This window comes from Anthonomus grandis, chromosome 8 (genome assembly GCF_022605725.1).
Source record: "Anthonomus grandis grandis chromosome 8, icAntGran1.3, whole genome shotgun sequence".
NCBI lineage: Eukaryota > Metazoa > Arthropoda > Insecta > Coleoptera > Curculionidae > Anthonomus > Anthonomus grandis.
This window is the reverse complement of record NC_065553.1, coordinates 33615611-33634513: the sequence shown is the minus strand read 5'-3', so window position 1 is coordinate 33634513 and position 18903 is coordinate 33615611. Positions and strand designations below refer to the sequence as shown.

At 35.8% G+C, this 18903-nt stretch overlaps 1 protein-coding gene across 1 annotated transcript in view; it reads right to left on the bottom strand.

Annotated features, from left to right (window-relative positions):
- The window catches only part of LOC126739042 (adenylate cyclase type 3), a 1002544-nt gene that overhangs the window by 404225 nt on the left and 579416 nt on the right, over nt 1–18903 (bottom strand). The window contains exon 7 of the mRNA XM_050444560.1: nt 14494–14621. Coding sequence (XP_050300517.1) covers nt 14494–14621 — 128 coding nt within the window. The remainder of the gene's footprint in view (nt 1–14493; nt 14622–18903) is intronic.

Genomic DNA, 18903 nt, shown 5'->3' with positions numbered 1-18903 from the left:
CCTAAAGTCTTACAAATTGATATTTCTTGTCACACCACGTTTGGAACTGATTCTTTATCACAGGATATTTGGCCGATCGCGATAGATTTTTCTGAGATGTCGGTTCAGTGGAATGTGCGGGGATTCAGCTATCTTTTGGTGTCTGTATTTTTCGGATTCATGTAAATAAATACAATAATTACACAATTTCGTGGTCTCCCTGAAAATTATTGGCAGCGGTGCCTGTGACCGTCATTTCCGGTAGGTCTTTGATGCCGTATTCCTGATGCCTTCGGAGTTTGTCTTACGTTCTCTTGTTCGTGTTAATTCGGGCATGAGTTACATCCTGTACATAATATGCCCAGGTACGCCACTGGAAGCAATGTAACTGACTGATAAAGATGGGTTTAAATGAAACTATTATCAATTTCGTAAATAATCTTTTATACCGATTCTTATCTTGAAAATGATAATTAACGACATTTAACTTATTAAGAATTCTACCGTCTTTTATCAAACTACATTTTAGCTAACTCAACATTTTTATCGTTAATTATCATATTTAATTTCCGAGTATGTAAAACACCGTATTTTATCTTTTTATGAATCTGCTAAGAACTAATTATTCCCGTAGTTTATCAAGCATTTTTAGTATATAAGATTCATGGTTATAACATGTAGTGTCTTAGATTCTCGATAGTCGCCTGCTGTTCTTGATTGTCTCTTTAAGTTATAATAAAACTTCTAAAAATCAAGTATTAGAGTGATTTATTTGGGGCTAAGTCCAAGTTAGTTTCGAACCTTAAATATAATTCATGACGTCTTCTACCTGTATGTTGTGTTTTCGCCGGCGATGCTTGGTAACGGGCTCGAGCTGAAGCTGTTGTCTCTACGCGTCACTCTTGTGGCAGATTTTCGGTCATCTTAGTTCAGTCTAGTTAGTGGTGCCAGAAAGTGCTTGAGCAGCGTGTGGTAATTAAGTTAGGTTCGTTGTTGCTGTGGCTCCCAGGCTCCCCGGCGCTGCCACTAGTGGTATTTCCCATTTGATTTGATGTTTGATATAGTTGAAAGGGTTCATTGATCCTCATTTAAGGATTCGAAGTACGGGCCCACTACTCATCTCATTTGTCAGCCTTAACATCGGCTCACTGGACTCAGATTCTTTGGGAGAGGGCTTCCAAGTAAGTTTTATTACTCTCCTCTAGTAATTTCTTTTTTTTTCGTTTTATGGCTTAAAGGCCAGGAGCTTGATGCTCATAGGTTATTTATCTTTTCGCTCTCTGTAGCTTCATCGGCAGCTATCTGGGAAAGAAATTGCCGTTACTTTAGAGGTTTTGCTATTGCTGAAATTACTTGGCCATACAGAGTGATCTGTCTGGGGCTAATTTTGTTGTACTAGAGGAAGAAAAACCCTTCGTGGAGGTGAGTCATTATCTATAATTTGTTTGGTTCTTATAAGGATGATTCTGGAATACTTACGATGGTTGTATTCTAGGGTTTTTTTTTTAATTTAAAAATTTACCTTTGGGGCTTACTACCATTAATTGTCCTGTCCATTCCTTGCTGTACGACTTCAAGAATCAACCCGGTGACCACTATTTGGAGAGTTCTGCTCTGCTGTGGCTATACTATTTAACGTGGCTGCTTTGCTGTGGTTTGAAGCATACTCATGAAGGGGGTATGTAGAATGGCTTGACTCTACTGGCTTCTCCTGTTTTTTTAGTTAACATTGTAGCAGCATCCTCTGTTTAGAATACTATTATTACATTGTACTTTTACCTTTATCCAACTGTTAACTAAGGTTTAAATATACAGTATAGTGTTTGAACCAAGGTTTTTGTAATCTTATTACCTGCATACAGAGTGTGGCTGTCAACTAGATTTATAGGACAACTAATAAGGACTTCAATAGTTTTTTTAATAGTTATAATTTTTTTTTTCTTCCTTTTAAAGGCCTCAAGGCTTACTGACTAGCTGAATAGTATTGTGCAACTTGGGAGTTTATTGTTTGTAATTAAGGTTGGGTCTCAGGGAAATAAAAGAATAGTATTGACATCTTTCTGTTGGCATTATGGTGTTTAATTACGTCGCGTTTTCTCTCTAACTATTAGTAACCCACCCTATCCGACTGTAGCTGGCGCCACCATAATCTTGCCATTCTTCCTTTATTCTCTTCCTGGCACATAAGGGTCAGTAACCTAGTGTTTTTTTTATTGAATTTAATTTTTAAAGTCAAAAATGGAATTAATGCCTGTAATAGGTTAATAATAGGTTGGACATATATTTATTATTTATGTTCTTTTTTTTTAACCTTACAACTTGAAAATTCAAACTTGACAGGTCAGACTTTTCTTCTAATTCCAAAATTTTTTCACTTAATTTTCTATTTTCACAATAAATTTTTTCTAGTTGAAGTTTATCAGTATTTTTTACACATGTAAATCCATTGCAAAAATTGTTTATTTTTCTGGATTGTAATGCAATAAATCGAACCTCCGTTGTGCTCCATTTCCCACAGTTTCGACAAGTGATAGATTTGCATCGATCGCAAACACCTTCAAATAGTTGATCTCTGCCTTTGGAGGGCTCCTTGAGAGTGCAAACTAAGTTGCATTTACTGCAAACGTCTGCCATTATTTATGGGCTCCAAAGGACTGGCGTGCTTGTAGATATATGGTCGTCAAACTGCGGCCATCTTCCCGCAGATAGGTTGTAAGCGATTTTACACAGCCCTACTAGTGACGGTGCCGCATTCGGTAATTCGCCAAAAATGGGCGCGTTTTTAAATTCAGCAGTCAAAATATTTGCTATTTGCGTTTCTAAATTATCTGCTTTCCATCACATCACGTTTCTTTATTATATGATGGATCCATCAATGATTGGCTGATGGCAATCACTGGTTCATCGTATTTTCATTTTGGTGGAATGGTGTGATGGAAATGTTGACGTCAACTTTGACATTTTATAATTTTTTTTTTAATAAATTCAGTTTGACAAAGTAAAAAAGTCATGTCAAAACAAGAAAACAAAACACACAACAATACAAAAAAGCGTTTCTTTTTTCATCGGTTGATCTTCCATCACAAATCAGCTGTTTTACGTCATCAGTCAAGCAGCTGTCAATCTGTCAACCATTTAATGGAATCCATTAAAAAATCCTGCTGAATTTAAAAACGCGCCCAAATACGTTGGTCAGCTGACAGTGTGACAATTATCAGAGGTAACCTCACTTGATGCAAAATGTTTACAAAAGGTTTAGAATTGTACCTTAGTAAAACTTTAACATCAACCAGTTGCAGCTGTTTCAGGTATCTCCCATTCGTGCTTAGATGCAGGTCACTTTACTGCACAATTTCAATTACTTTTTATTTAGATCTGTATTAAATTACCTTAAAAACTTACTAATGTTACCACCCGTATTATATATTTATTCAGGATAAATCAATATTCCGTTCGAGTAAATGATTTATTCAATTCAACGTACAAAAGATGTGTGGAAAAGTAGTTACCATAGGGTGTATGAAAAAAGACCATAACAAGGTTTGGTAATAGACTGATTTATTGTATGCTTGATTCCTCTGAATACAGTTTGGTTGTGACGCATTATAACAATAACACAACCTCGAAACAAGGTTATAATAATATAACATAATATAACAAACCTTGATGGCACCACCCTTTCGAAAGAATGGCTTTCATCCGCACATAATGGAAGACATTCGTTGTCCATTTGAAAAGATGTAGCGTTACAATAACACCTTAAGCCTGAATCTAAATTACCTTTTTGATTTTTTTTTCAAACTACCATCTAAATTATACAATGTTAGGATTTATGAAATATAGAGTTCTTTTCCGTTTTCCTAAAAATTCCCTAGTTCGTTGTAAGGAAAATTGCATGCGTTGTCGAACTTCTTGGTAGTAAGCGTCAATGTTATAAACCGGGTCAATTTTTTGGTTTGAAAAAAAAAAGTTGGTGTAATGATCATGGGTTATGGGTGATTTTGCTTTTATTTATTTGGTGCTAAATATTTTATCATTTGTTTTTAATTTTAATTTTTGCAAATTGTTTTCACGAGCCAAAATTTGAAGCTGAGACAATGTTTTCCCTAAAGAAAAATTGCCATTGGTGAAACATATTTTGCTTTCAGCGCTGATTTTATTTTTTCCCCACTTTTCGACAATTATCTTTAGATAATCTGGCTTAAGCGTGAATTTTACTGATGGGATTTTAAATAAATTGTAATTGTCATTTGCGAATTTTATTTTATGGCAATTTTCTTGAATTGTTGTAGCATGAGTTTTTGCCGAGGTTTCTGCATTGTCAGCTAGAACTACTTGTTTTTCTGTGTCATCGACCTGGTGATTGCTAAAATTCTGTGGCAGTCTGACGTCATGTTTTTGAGATCCTCAGTTGTAATTCTTGATAATGCGTCTGGTACCACGTTATTACTTCCCTTAATGTATTCTATTGCGAAATTATATTCTTCCAAGTCTAGCCTCATACGCATAAGTTTGGATGATGGATTTTTCATTGAGAATAGGTAAACTAACGGCCTATGGTCAGATTTAACTAAGAAGGTTTTTCCATATAAGTAGGGTCGAAAATGGATAATTCTCCAATGTATTGCAGCTAGTTCTTTTTCTATGACGGATTTATTAATTTCGCCTTTAGTGAAGCTTCGTGAAGCGTATGCTATTGGGAGATCTTGACCCTTTGAGTTTTGAGAAAGAACTGCCTCGCAGGCTTCTTTTGACGCGTCCGTTGTAAGAATAAAGGGCTTCTCAAAATCTGGATATTTCAAGATTTGTGGGTCGATGAGCATTTGCTTCAGTTTCTGGAACGACCTTTGGCATTCTTCAGTCCATAGGAACTGCGCTTTCTTTTTCGTAAGCTTCCTTAAGGGTTCCGTTATTTCAGCGAAATTTTGTATAAACCGTCGATAGTAGTTGCAAAAACTGATAAACCTTCTGACGTCATCACTTTTGTGGTGTAGAGTACTTAAGAATTGCGTCATATTTTGACTCATCCGGCAAAATGCCGTCGGTACGTATTTGGTGATCTAGGAAATAGCAGTTGTTTTGGAAAAATTTACATTTAGTTGGATTTAGTTTTAAATTGAATTTTCGACAAGTGTCAAAAACGTTTCTTTAATTTTGAAGGTGATGGCCTACTGAGCATCCTATTACAATTATGTCGTCCATGTAGAGAAAAGCCTTTTCAGGTGTTATACCGGCAAAAGCGATGCTCATCATCCTTTGGAAACTGTTTAGGCTGACTTTAAGACCAAATGGCAAACGAGTGAAGCGATAGAAAGCTGTGTTTGTGCTGAAGGTGGTGATATCTCGTGAGCTTTCTTCCAGTGGGATCTGGTGAAATCCTGATTTTAGGTCGAGTGTTAAGAACCATTTGGCTCTTCCTAGTTGATCCAAGATATCATCGATTCTCGCTATGGGAAACTTATCAGCACAAAGTTTTTTGTTGATTTGCCTGTAGTCAATTACAAGTCGCCATTTCTTCTCGCCATTAGATTTTTTAGGGACAAGCAGTATTGGACTATTGTATTCTGCTTGAGACGGCTCAATTATGTTATCCTTTAATATTTTGTCTACTTGAGAATTGATTTCGCCTATCTGGGTATGTGGTGTTCTGTAGTTTTTTATGTACACAGGGGTATCATCTGCTAGTCTTAGCTTTTGCTTATAAAAATTATTTGTAGTTAATGTATCTGTGTCTCGTGCAAAAATATCCGAAAATTCCTGACACAAGCTTATGAGGTCATTCTTTACAAAATCTGCAGCGTCGGCTGTGTTTAATTCCTTTAGTAACAGCTTATTTCTATCTTGTTTGTTCCTGTTGTTTTTGCTATCCATGTGAAAAATGTTGTAATTACATAAGTTTTTGCATTTAATTTTTGGGTTTCTGATGGTAACACTGTTGAAATTTGTATTCAGTATCCTTACAAAGGGTGATGCTATGGTACTGGCGGTAAAAACTCCAAGGGCTATCTCCTCGTTCTGAACTACAGAGTCTTGTTTTAAATTTTTAAGTGAGTTGAGTTGCCTCACAACCTCAGATCTTGGTGGAATTATCAAGACGTCTTCCTCTGGACTATTATATATTGGTATTGTTATATATCCTTCTTTGGATTTTATTGTCATAGTCCAGTTGCTATAGTCTAGACGACATTGATATTTCGAGATAAAATCCCGTCCCAAGATTCCATCTGCTGGTATCGGAAAATCGTTACCCACGATATGAAAGCTATGACTGATACTGTAGTTGTCTATATAAATATTGGTTGTTGTAGTTCCTATAGAGTTGGTATGTCCTTCTGTCAACCCCTTTATTTGGCTAACCTTGGAACTGTCTACGATCTGTGCTGGATTTATCGTTCTTCTTTTAAACAGTAAAATATCCGCTCCCGTGTCGACCAGTACCGTGACATTCTGGTAGCCTGTCATCTCTGTTTGGATGGATACAAAGTTAGACAGTGTTAGGTCCATATTAAAAATTTTTAGGAGTGCCACAAAGGACCTTCTTGGAGTTCCTGTGGGTTTTTCTGACCGATCTCGGTGTTATATGCCCTTATATAGCGATTTGTTTGTCCTCCTCGGTGAGTTGATCGCCTGCTGTTATGGTTGCCTCTTCTTTGGTTATTATATTGACGGTCATTGTAGTTATTTTGCCGCCCATTTTGATTGTAGTTGCTGTTCTGCGTATTTTCATTGTAGCGGTTGTTATAATAATTATTATCGGGTTGGTTTGAAAATCTTTCAGTACCCCTTCTGCGAACATTATTTCTTATAGGTCCCTCCCGATAATTATTTCTTTGTGTGTAGAATACCGTACTGGTGGTGGCTTCAGTACTCACACTGGCGAATTTTGTCAACGCTTCCTGCACAGTCTGGAAATTTCCAGCTTCCATTATTATCTTTGCTTTTTCGGAAGTTGCGTTTGTGACCAGAGCTTTGATGGTCATGTTGGTGGTATATGTCTCTGCCAGTTGTTCCGGTACGCCCTCGCTAACGTATGCTGTCTTCAGCTTTTCGGGCTTGATGCCATCCTTCAGCTTTGCATGGATCAAGTCGAGACTGTTGCTATTGCCTACCAAACTTCTAGCTCTACCTATGAGTCTGGTTTTGACGTAAGCGACGGCATTAACTTCGTGCGTCTCAACATTTGCCTTAAGAAGAGTGAGCGCATCCAGAAAAGACGTCAGCTTATCGGCAGAACCATCGAATTCATTTGGTAAAATTTTGCTTGCAAAATTGAAAAATTCTAACGTAGACAGAGGCATTGTGAGCGAAATGTCTGTCTCGATTTTTATTATCGGTATCGGTTCGTCAATGTGGTCGTCGTCACTACTGGTTAAATAATCTGTGATTTCGTCCTTAATTTCAGGGTCAATTTCCTTTAAAATCGAAATAGGGACTTTATAATCGACGCGAAGAACCTCGAACGATCTAATAACTCTATCTCTACAAGTGCTAAATAAAACTTTTATAGATTGATACTGATTATCTCTTAAGTTTTTATAAATACGCGCTATTGTCGAAATAAACTCGTTATATAAGTTTATCAAATTATCTCTTACTTGAATTTTTATACTTTCTGACTGAGGTACTTTTTTCTTTAAGACTCTTTTTGATTTCCTGAAAATTTCGTCTTTTAAACTTGATAATTTGGTTAAAACGTCCTCAAATATCACTTTTACGCTACTCATAGGTGACCAATTTAACAAATAATGTTATAATATTAAATACTAATATAAGGCTTAAATTCATTACGTATAGAAGTTTAGGATTGTTTGCTCAGACAATGGTTTCCTATTATTTGTCTATTTTTTAAATGTTTAACTAAAATCGTACAAAATTATTACCTAACTAAAAAAATTTAATATTTATAAAGCATAACAGCTGACCTATAAATTTACTTTTACTAGTATAATACAATGTCAGCATAATTAATTAAAAATTAATTTGTTCTGCGAAGTTGACACTGTCGTTACCCTGTTGCCCGTGGCTAATGACCTTTGCAAAAATGTATATTATCAGCGTTTGCTACCACGCTTATAGGTTGATTGTTGTTGTCGAAAACGATGTGTCCGGAAAAATTCACAGCATAGGCATAAATGTACATACCAGAGGGTCAGCAGCTGTTTACTCGATTATCTTATTCTCTGCCGCCTTCCTCGTGGGCTCTTGCTGGTGCTCTCAGGTAAATGCTCCTACTGATGTATCTTTTCAAACTCCTTCAGTATAACTTTCGGACACTTAGTACAGTCAGATTAAACACACAGCTCACAATAATGTACAAAACGGCACGTATATCATGTGGAACTGATAGTTTTTCGTCTTCGACTATAAAGTTTGAGTTAACCACACCCGAACTGGTTACCTCACTTTCTTTCGATATGGATTTTCCCATAATTACTGGTACTTAGCCATTAATACATAGACTATACTGGGTTTTGCAGTCTGCAACGGTTTTACTTCACGCACGTTTTAAACCTTCCCGAATTTGCCTTGGAACTTTAGCCAGGGTCGCCATGTGGAAAAGTAGTTACCATAGGTTGTATGAAATAAGACCATAACAAGGTTTGGTAATAGACTGATTTATTGTATGCTTGATTCCTCTGAATACAGTTTGGTTGTGACGCATTATAATAATAACACAACCTCGAAACAAGGTTATAATCGAGGTTATAATAATATAACATAACAAACCTTGATGGCACCACAGATGACTCCAAAACTATCTTCTTCCAAACGAACCGATAGACTCACTTATTTTTCTTTTTTTATCATCTTTCAGACCCAAACTTTCAAAATATCTTAAATAGCATTACACTGCTAGAGTAACATAAACATTCATATTTCGGCCTCGATTTTGGCTGGAGAAGAGTGCCGCCGATTCTTATTGCCGATTTTATATTCTTTAGAAAATCGAGATGGATCGGATGCTGCGCACACGTCTTTGTCATCTACAATTTCTCTCTTTTTCAAAAAAATAAAAAAAAATAAACGAAATAACAATAATATAAATAAGCTGACTTTTAGCTTTCATCGTTTTCCGATTCCGTTTTGCTATCGCTTTCATAAGCAGCCTTAAACGGTTTCATTCTATCATAGCAGAGCTGGCACCTGGTATTTCTTACGTGCACGCTTTGAACCCGGCAGATCTTCGACAACGTATCTGTCAAGATCCAGGACTTTCTTTACTATGTAGGGACCGTTAAATTTGGGCACTAACTTTTGGCTTTTACCATCGTTTGCCAAATTTGTTTTGCATAACAAAACTAAATCACCTACTTTATACTCATAACATTGCTTTCGTTTTGCATCAAAGTGAGCCTTTTGTTTCACTTGCATTTGTTGTATCTTCACTCCAGCATCTTTTCTGGTTTTAGTAATATCAGCATCTACCTCGTCTTGAACTGTAGCTAAACTTAGAAATGAATCTTTCATTCCCCTAGGCGTCTAGCCAAAAAGTAATTGATAGGGACTCTTCCCTGTTGTGTCATTTGGTGCTGAATTCATGGCAAATGCAATAGAACCTAAACATTGATCCCATTTTCTCTCATCGTTATGACTCGTTGATATAGAATTTAATAAAGTTCTATTGAATCGTTTAACTTGCCCATTTACTCGGGGTGTAGCCGTTGCGTTGTATACGACTTGTATTGATAGGTCCTTGGTAAACCTGATAAAGGCGTTGCTCGTAAAGCTAGACCCTCTATCACATATAATTCATTTTAACACCCCAAACGTTTCGAACATATTTTCTAAAAAGTTTATGACGGGCTTAGTTTTTGTGCTATTTACTGCTTTTATCCATAGAAACTTAGTAAAAGCGTCGACTGCCACAATTAAGTAAGAGTTTCCTTTTGTACTTTTTACAAAAGGCCCTATGTGGTCTATATGTATAGTGTTCATTGGTGCTGGAATCTTCTCAATTGGGTGCAGAAATCCTTCTTTCCTGCCAACTGACGCTTTATTATAGGCACATTCAAGACATGATGAAATGTATCGATTCACGTACTTCTTCATTCGTGGAAACCAATACTTGTTACTTATTAACTTCATCGTCCTCTCAGTTGCAAAATGGCCATTATTGTCATGGTGATACATGATAACTACTCGCCTAGCTGCTTTAGGAATATACCACCTTAGTCCATTTACTATTTTTCTATACAATTTATTATTTTGAAGCTCATAATCGGTATGAACTTGCTTTTTCTCTGTATCGTTAGGTTTTTCTTTTAGTATGTTAGGAATTTTTCTGCACTGATCATTTTTCATTTGAACAGCTAATACCCAGTCATCCTTACTGATGTCTACTTGTAAAACATTTATAATGTCATACTTTTTGCTCTCCCCATCAGGCATGTTGACAGGATTCCGACTCAATGCATCAATGTGTTCCATTCTCTTCCCTGGACGGTATTCCACACTAAAACCAAACTCTTGCGTTATCAGCCACCATCTTGCTATCCTAGGAATCAGGTCACGTTTAGTCATGGCTGTTCGTAAGGCACTGCAGTCAGTGACCACGGTGAATTTTAGTCCAATCAGATATACTCGAAATCGTTGCAAACTGTTGATTACAGCTAAGGTCTCCAGTTTATAAGAATAGAACCTTTGCTCCTCTTTAGATGTCTGACGACTAAAATATAAAACAGGCTTTAATCGTCCATCTTCTTGTTTCTGAAGCAATATACCACCAAGTCCATGTTTTAAGGCATCTGTATGTACCTCTGTCTCAAACTTTGGGTCATATATTGCTAGAAATGGCCTTTCCATTAATTTTGACTTTAGTTTTTCAAAGGACTCCTGCTGGTCTACTTGCCACTCAAAAGGAACATCTTTTTTCGTTAAAGAAGTTAATGGTCGTGCTATTTGGGCGAAATTCTTAACATGCTTTCTAAAATAGCTACAGAGTCCTACAAGTTGACGTACATTCTTTGGTACAGGGAAATTTCCAACAGCATTAATTTTTGTAGTACCGGGCCTTATACCCTCTGCACTAATTTCATGACCAAGAAAGTCAATAGTTGTCTGAAAAAATTGACACTTATCCAGGCGCAGTGATACTCCTGCATTTCGGAATGTCTCAAGTACATCTGCCAAAGCAATTAGTCCACTGGATATACTGGGAGATGGTACCAGTACGTCGTCCATATAAGCTAAGGCCGTTGTGAACCTCATGGAACCCAACATTTGATTAAGTGTTCTTTGGAAAGCAGCTGGGGCATTTACCAATCCAAATGGCATTCTTAAGTATTCATATTGGCCATCAGGTGTTACGAAAGCCGTCTTCTGTCTAGATTCCTCTGTCATTTTGATCTGATGATACCCATTAGCCATATCAAGTGTATTAAAGTACCTGCATTCCTTCAACCTTTCTAAGTGTTCATCGATCCGGGGAAGTGGATAACAGTCTCTAATCGTCTTAACATTTAATGCCCGATAATCCACACACATCCTTATTTCACCATTTTTCTTCTTAACCAGGACAATTAGACTGGCATAAGGTGACTGCGATTTTTGAATAATTTTAGCACTTAACAGTCCGTTAACAATATCGCGTACTTTTTCGCTTTTGTTAAAAGAGAGACGATAAGACCTGTACGTTACAGGTTTATCATCCGAAAGATTTATAGTCATTTTAGAACTTTTAATTTCACTTAGTTCATTAATATTTTGTGCAAAACTCTGTCTTTATTGACAAATCACAAAAGCTTATTTAAATCAGCATGCGATATGTTTTTAGATATGTTACATTTAATATTATCTAATGAAAATTTTGGCAAACTTACATTATCAATTTTATTGACACTTACCCCTACATTTTTTTCAGAGCATGGAACACCACGTGCTACAATCTGTCCTTGGTTCACAGTTATAGTATTTTCTGACAAGTTAAGAAGAGGAAGTCACGCAGCTTCGTACTACGCACTCTCTCGTTGGTTCATACCACTTGCGAATATTCACAAAAATATCTCCAGTATAGTCGGTATTGGAGTTGCACTGAATAACGCCCACATGGTTTGGTGGTATTTCCACATTTTCGTTTGCTCTCAAACATAATTTTTGTGGAGGTAACTCGTCTACTTCAGGTAATTGCGCCATTTCGGAGGTAAATAGTCGTATACTACCATGCCGAACAACAGTCACCGCATCTGATTTGTCCAGTACAGATCTCAATAATGGCATGGTCTGAAGGTGGTCCATGACTATAAAAATGGGAACCTCAGCTTCAAATAAATCCACCTTTACTTTCACCTGGGATGTTACCAAAGCTTTAGTCAAACATCCTCCATAACCATTCAAGCACACATCAGTATCTTTCCAAGTGATTCCAACGTATTTGCCATCACTTTGACGGATTATAACAACTTCACATCCTGAGTCAATAAATCCTTGAATATCATGAGCATTTATTGTACAGTTGACAAAATATCCATTATATTCTGGACGTGACTTCGTATGGCACAGCATAGCACTGCGTGTGTGTGATGGTTTATTTTTATTCTTATAACAAGTATCTGCGTTATGTCCTAACTTTTTGCAAACAGAACATTCTATTTTAGGCGATGCGCAATGCTTTAACATGTGTCCAAATTGTCTGCAATTAAAACATTTTCCTCTGGGCAAAACTTGTCTAATCTCAGATTTAATTTCAGGTCGACGTTGATCAACTCTTTTATCAGGTCTTTTGTGGCTAGAGCTTTGGCTAGAATAATGCGGCTTTGGGTCATTCAATATAGTCACGGTTAAAGTAGACAGATAATCGGAAAACAAGTTCTCTGGAGTGGCGTATCTCCCAACTTTTGCGCCTGATTATATGGTACTATCTTGAATACCATCGATTATCATCACTACTGCATTTCTGCCAGTAATGTCGCATTGACGAAGTAATTGGGTTTTTGCAAAATAATACTCAGTCCACGTTTCGTTGGGACGCTTTATTCTCTGAATAAGTTTTTTCAGAGCTGTTGGATAATCCTGATGTAATTTTCAAGACTATTATACCATGTTTTCGCAAGTCCCCCTAATCTAAATTGCATATAGTAAATGGTAGTCTTTTCGTCCCACCTATTTATCTCAGCCAGCTGATCAATTTTGTCTAGCCACTTCCGGCAGTTTTCATTTTCCTTGCATGAAAACTCTGGAATACAGTCAGGTCTTATCGAAACTCTGGTTACTCTACTATCTTTTTCTAACAGCTGATTAACCAGATCTTCCAAATCTTTAATTCTTTGCTGTGCAATCTGTGTTTCTTGTACCGCAGCAGCACAACTTGAGGTACCCGCAATTTCAGCAGAATTTGACAAACTACTTCGCTTATTGCTATCGATCTGCTTGTGTTCTCTATGGGTGGTGTATGACTTTTTATCTGCGCCTTGTATGCTGCAGACGATTTCCTGTGCTTCCAATATTTTCTTTTATACCGCCCAGCACAGTCACTACTAGATGACGAGGAACTCGATCTACTAGCCGTAGAACTAGTAGAGCTATCTCGCCTTCTTTTTCCCATATTTACACTTAATACACTTGTCCACAAATCACACAAAACAAAACAAATAAACTAAAACAATCGAACAAAATAAATCTAAAGTTGTTGCCTCAGCACTTAATAACTAAACTTAAAAAACTAAATAACATAAAACAACAGTCTTTTCGGATAGAGCGTGTATTATCCCGCCGCTGCACTGTTACGACCCGTATAATATATTTATTCAGGATAAATCAATATTCCGTTCGAGTAAATGATTTATTCAATTCAACGTACAAAAGGTGACTCCAAAACTATCTTCTTCCAAACGAACCGATAGACTCACTTATTTTTCTTTTTTTATCATCTTTCAGACCCAAACCTTTAAAATATCTGAAATAGCATAATACTGCCAGAGTAACATAAACATATTTCGGTCTCAATTTTGGCTGGAGAACAGTACCGCCGATTCTTATTGACCCTGCTTAAGTTGCAAAAGTCAGAGACGGCGGCAGAAAAGTCGTTTTAGTAATTTGTTTTACTAAAGAGCAGAGAATTTTAATGTTTTGTTTACTTTTTTCGCGCCAATAAAGAAGAACAAATATTTGGCAATTTTGTGGCATTAATTTACTTTTTTTTATTAATTGCTTTAAAAGTATAAAATATATGAAAATTCGTGGAAGACATGAAATGCTTGAAACACAATAAAAAATGTATTTAAAAGCCTGAAACAAAAATTGCTTTCGAGAACGTTAAAATTAAGTCAAATACCTGAAAGACATAATGAAAGTTATTTTAAAGGCCTGAAAATCCACGTACAAAACATTATTTCCAATTATAATAAGACGAAAAATTACTTTAAATACATAAAATATTTAGAAAATTAATTCTAATTGGTGGAAGACATAAAAATCCTGGAACAGGACTAGAACTTATGATTTAATGTTAAATCAGTCAGTAATGTTTAAAGCCAATTCTTAAAACACATATTCTCAGTTTATATAAAAAAAACTTACTTAATGGCCTTAACCATTGAAAGTCCCATATGAACGCAGAGTACGGCATGGTCTGGTCTTTCAATTGGAGCCCCGCTAATACAGTAGTAGCAGTCTCCAAGAATTTTGATTCTTAGCTGATGGTACATCTAAAATACAAATAAAATATGTTTTAATTTTTTTTTAATTTTTTTTTTATTAAAGTGTGTAGAAATGACATTATATAAAATGGCAAGATTTAGGTTTGTTGTTTTCATGACCCAATTTTTTTTACGCATCTTGCAAAATTTATTGGATATAGGGTTGTAGTATAATAATAGAGGCTTTAAGTTATGTAATATTATTTAGAATGAAGTTTTTCATATAGTGGGTTATTTTGCATATAATAGGTACCTACATACGTAATATATATTTTATGTTACTATAATTACATATATTAGTCAATAGCTTATTCAAATATTGTAGAAATATGTTTATTAATAATTGTTTTATTTGTAATAGTTTAGCTAAGCAATTTATTTTACGACTTATTTTAGACATGAGAGAAACAAGTTGTCTTAATAAAATATAATTAAACCTCCCGTTACCACATGGCGACCCTGCCACTAACGTATTGTTTGGAAGTTTTGAAATTGTTGACCGCCCATTTTATATTTGTATATCCAATATAAAATGGGCGGTCAACAATCAAAAGAAGAAATAATTATGGCACAAGTCGGCAATAGTGAAATCATTTTGCTGATCTTGATGATTGCTTTTCTGGGATGGTGCATATTTATCCGTTGTAAAAAGTCAATAGAAAGAAAGATCCGGAAAGAAATATGGTAGTAATAATTATGGTACTAAAATAATATTATAAGCTTGTATATGGAATGTCTAAGGAAGGAGATGAATTTATAAATATGCTGAAGGAACTAAAAGTAGAGTATCGAAATTAAAAAAAAGGATAACACAGAACAACGAAGCAATATCGAGGTAACAAATAAGAAGAAAAGGAAAATTGATACTATTAGGAATAATTATATTTCAGCCTTGTCTCGTAAATAAGTAGAATAGGTAGTATCTCCGATGGCATCGAGTCTCACACAAATTCAAAGCAAATAAAAAACCCCCCCGGTCCAGCATACCTAAATCCATCCTCTGAGGACAAGACCTTAAAGAGCAACGGTCACAATTTGATTGACAGGGGGTTATGCGGGTACGGTTGCTAAGTTGACTGCAATTAAGGCAGAACTGCGGTATTTCCTCTTGTTTGAAAAATAAGGTTTTTTTATTCTTAACCGCATTAAGCATTTAATTGGTAGATCTATAAAATATATGACATTAACACGAGTCTGAATATACAGATGTAATCATTCAAACTTCGCCTATAGGAAATAGTCTATGAGCGTAAGCGAGAGGGGACATATAGAGTCCGCATGAGACAGACAGAGGGCACAATACATGCCGTTTCCACATTAATCCGTTTGGCAACACTGATATTTCTGCCGCACGGCTCTCCGCTCGTTCATCGAAAAACGAGACAATTCTTATCCCCACCACACTGCACTGCCAATATGAGATTGCATTTTAAACGTTAAACGTTATTTTTATTCCTAGCTTCCTGCTTAATCAGCAAAGATTAAATTTAAAACCGCTCACTATTTTCTTGTTAAAATGTGTTCTCTTGAGGAAAAAAAGCAAATTATTAAGTGGTATTATGCCGGCAGTTCTGTTGATGAAATATCAGGCAGAATTGCATTCACGTTCGAAAATCGGCCCATTCCTGTACGCAGCACAATTTTTGCAATTATCCATAGGTTTGAGACCTCTGGGTGCTTGCAAAATTGCAGGAAATGCTACGCAAATGAGCAACCACCTGTTGTTAGACCGCTAGGCGAAGAAAGGGAGCTTCGAGAGGTTAATGTTTGTGCTGTTGCTGAAATGAACTTTCCTTGCAATAGTACAACCATTGCCAAAGAAACGGGTATTGAGCCTTTAAGGGTTAGAAGAATTTTAAAAAGAAATAAGTACAAGTGCTATAGTTGCAAAAAACCCAAGAAATTTTCCCACGGGACCATGAGAGACTGATGGAATTTTGCCATCAAGTATTGGAAAGGGCAAATCGGGACGAAATGTTTATTAGTAACATTTTGTTTTCAGATAAGTCCTCTTTCTCTATTTGTGGTAAACATAATCCGTCCATTACAGTGGGTTATTCGAGGGAAAACAAGCACATAAGCATACCAACACGTACACAATACCCTCAAAAGGTTAATGTATGGGCTGGCATTTTAGGTGATTCAATTATAGGCCCTTTTTTTATCGATGGAAACCTTTTGAGGGATGAAGTTCTGCTATTCAAGGGCTCAATATCAATTTAGAACAAGTTTGGTTTCAACAGGATGGTTGTCCCGCTCATAACTCATTAGTGGTACGTCAATTTCTCGAAACGTCTTTCCCTGATCGAACAATCAGTGGAAACGGTACTATTAAATGACCCGCCAGAAGCCCCGATTTAGCCCCCAATGATTTTTTTCTTTGGGGATACCTAAAAGAACAAATTTATAGGCACGAAAATGAACGGGCTACTAATTTAGAAGAGCTTTGTGTTAAAATTATGCGAGCATTTAATAGTATCTCCATTGAAATGTTGTCGAACACGAGAAGGTCGTTTTATGATCGACTGACGTACTGCACTGCTAAGCAGGGTGGCCTTTTTGAACCTGACATAGGATAATTTTAATTTTTGTTTAATATTATTAAATTAACTTAATTTTTTGCTTTATTTTGAATTAATTTGTTTATTTCCTGTCCAATATTTAGTTAATTTATGTTTACAACATTATTGCAGTCGGTTTTTAGTTTATTTTTTGCTGTTAGGACAGGCAGCAGCAAAGACTCAAAAAAAACAATTTTTTTTTAATTTGCCACAGAGCAGTGCATCCCCACTTGAACGCCTTAAGAATACTGACTGAAAAGTTTCGGTTTCGGGCTTCGGCAGGGTACGCTGCTTTGAGTATATTGTCATAACGTTGCGAGACCTACCACGATATATAATTCCTATAGGCGAAGTTAGAATGATCATATCTGTATAGCTATTAACACGAGTTTTTATGTTCGCATAATTTTAATAGAATTATTAAATGCTTTTAAATTTCTTTTGTAGGTAGGTATACCTACCCTTTATACATATATTATATATAGGATGTATATTATATGTATAAAGTGGTTAAAGTATATAACTTTATCAATATCAATATACCTAAGGATGTATGCTAAATGGTATGGTCATTAAAAAGAGTCCATCAAAATTTATACATTCAGTTATTGAATATAAAATGATAAAAAGTTTATATAGTAAACACTCACAACAAGAACAGCGTTATTATAGTGATCGCATAATATACGAAGCTTTTATTTACAATAATATTACGTCTAAATCGAAAGGTTCTTTCCTTAGTGGATGGCTATTTGTTAAGTTGATTTTGCTTTGTAAATTTTTGGTTGGTGCTATAAAGGTTATACTTCCATCAACTCCGATTTTAGAGAGTAAGATTTTTTTATGACCATTACATAACATTTTCTTAGTGATTCATTTTTACCTGTTGCTTCACCTCCACCAAAACCGATCCCAAATTCTGGATGAAATAAAACTATTCTTTTGGACTAATTTTTATTAATAAATGAGAGCAATATAATTAAGTATCGTGTAAAGAGGAAAATAAATGGTAAATTAAAGGTGTTTCACAAATTATCTGATCTGAAATTTTTGAACTATACCTAAGCTATGCAGTGACAGCACATAAGGCGATGCGTTAAAAAAAGTCTATATATTGCTAACCTTTTTGCATCTTTAACATACTAATAAAGTCCAAACGATTTGAGAGAGAAAAAAAACGTTGCGTGGTTTTTTTCTCTCTTGGTTGCATTTGTCTGTCTTTAACTTTTTAAAAGCTGTCCAGTAATATAAAATTAAAATCCTGTCCCTTTTCAAAATTTGTGGTTTTTGGTAAGAAATATTTCTTACAAAAATGTTGACAAAATGTAAAATTTTGATAGTGGATAACTTTAAAAAAAATTTGAACGTAAAATTGCAGACCATTTGTCTCTATCTGAAATCGTTTAGATTTTGCTTGAAGAGACGAGACGAGGCATAAATACTAGGAGTAGTATTCTTTAGTCTTCGTTTGTGTGTCGAGTCGACCATATGTACCGCTCCGCTTTTCGAAATTATCGATTTTTATTTTGTACCGTGTTACCGTGTTGTTCATTAAATAAATAGGTTAATATGCCTAAGCGCAGCCGTAAACGACAACATTCTCGTAGTCGATCTAGAGAACGGAAAAATCGGGTCCGTTACACTAGCCCCCCCCAGTTGCTTAAACGCATTAATTTTTTAGCACCCTATAGCTCTCACCTAGCACTACCTAGCACCCAACTTACAGAGCT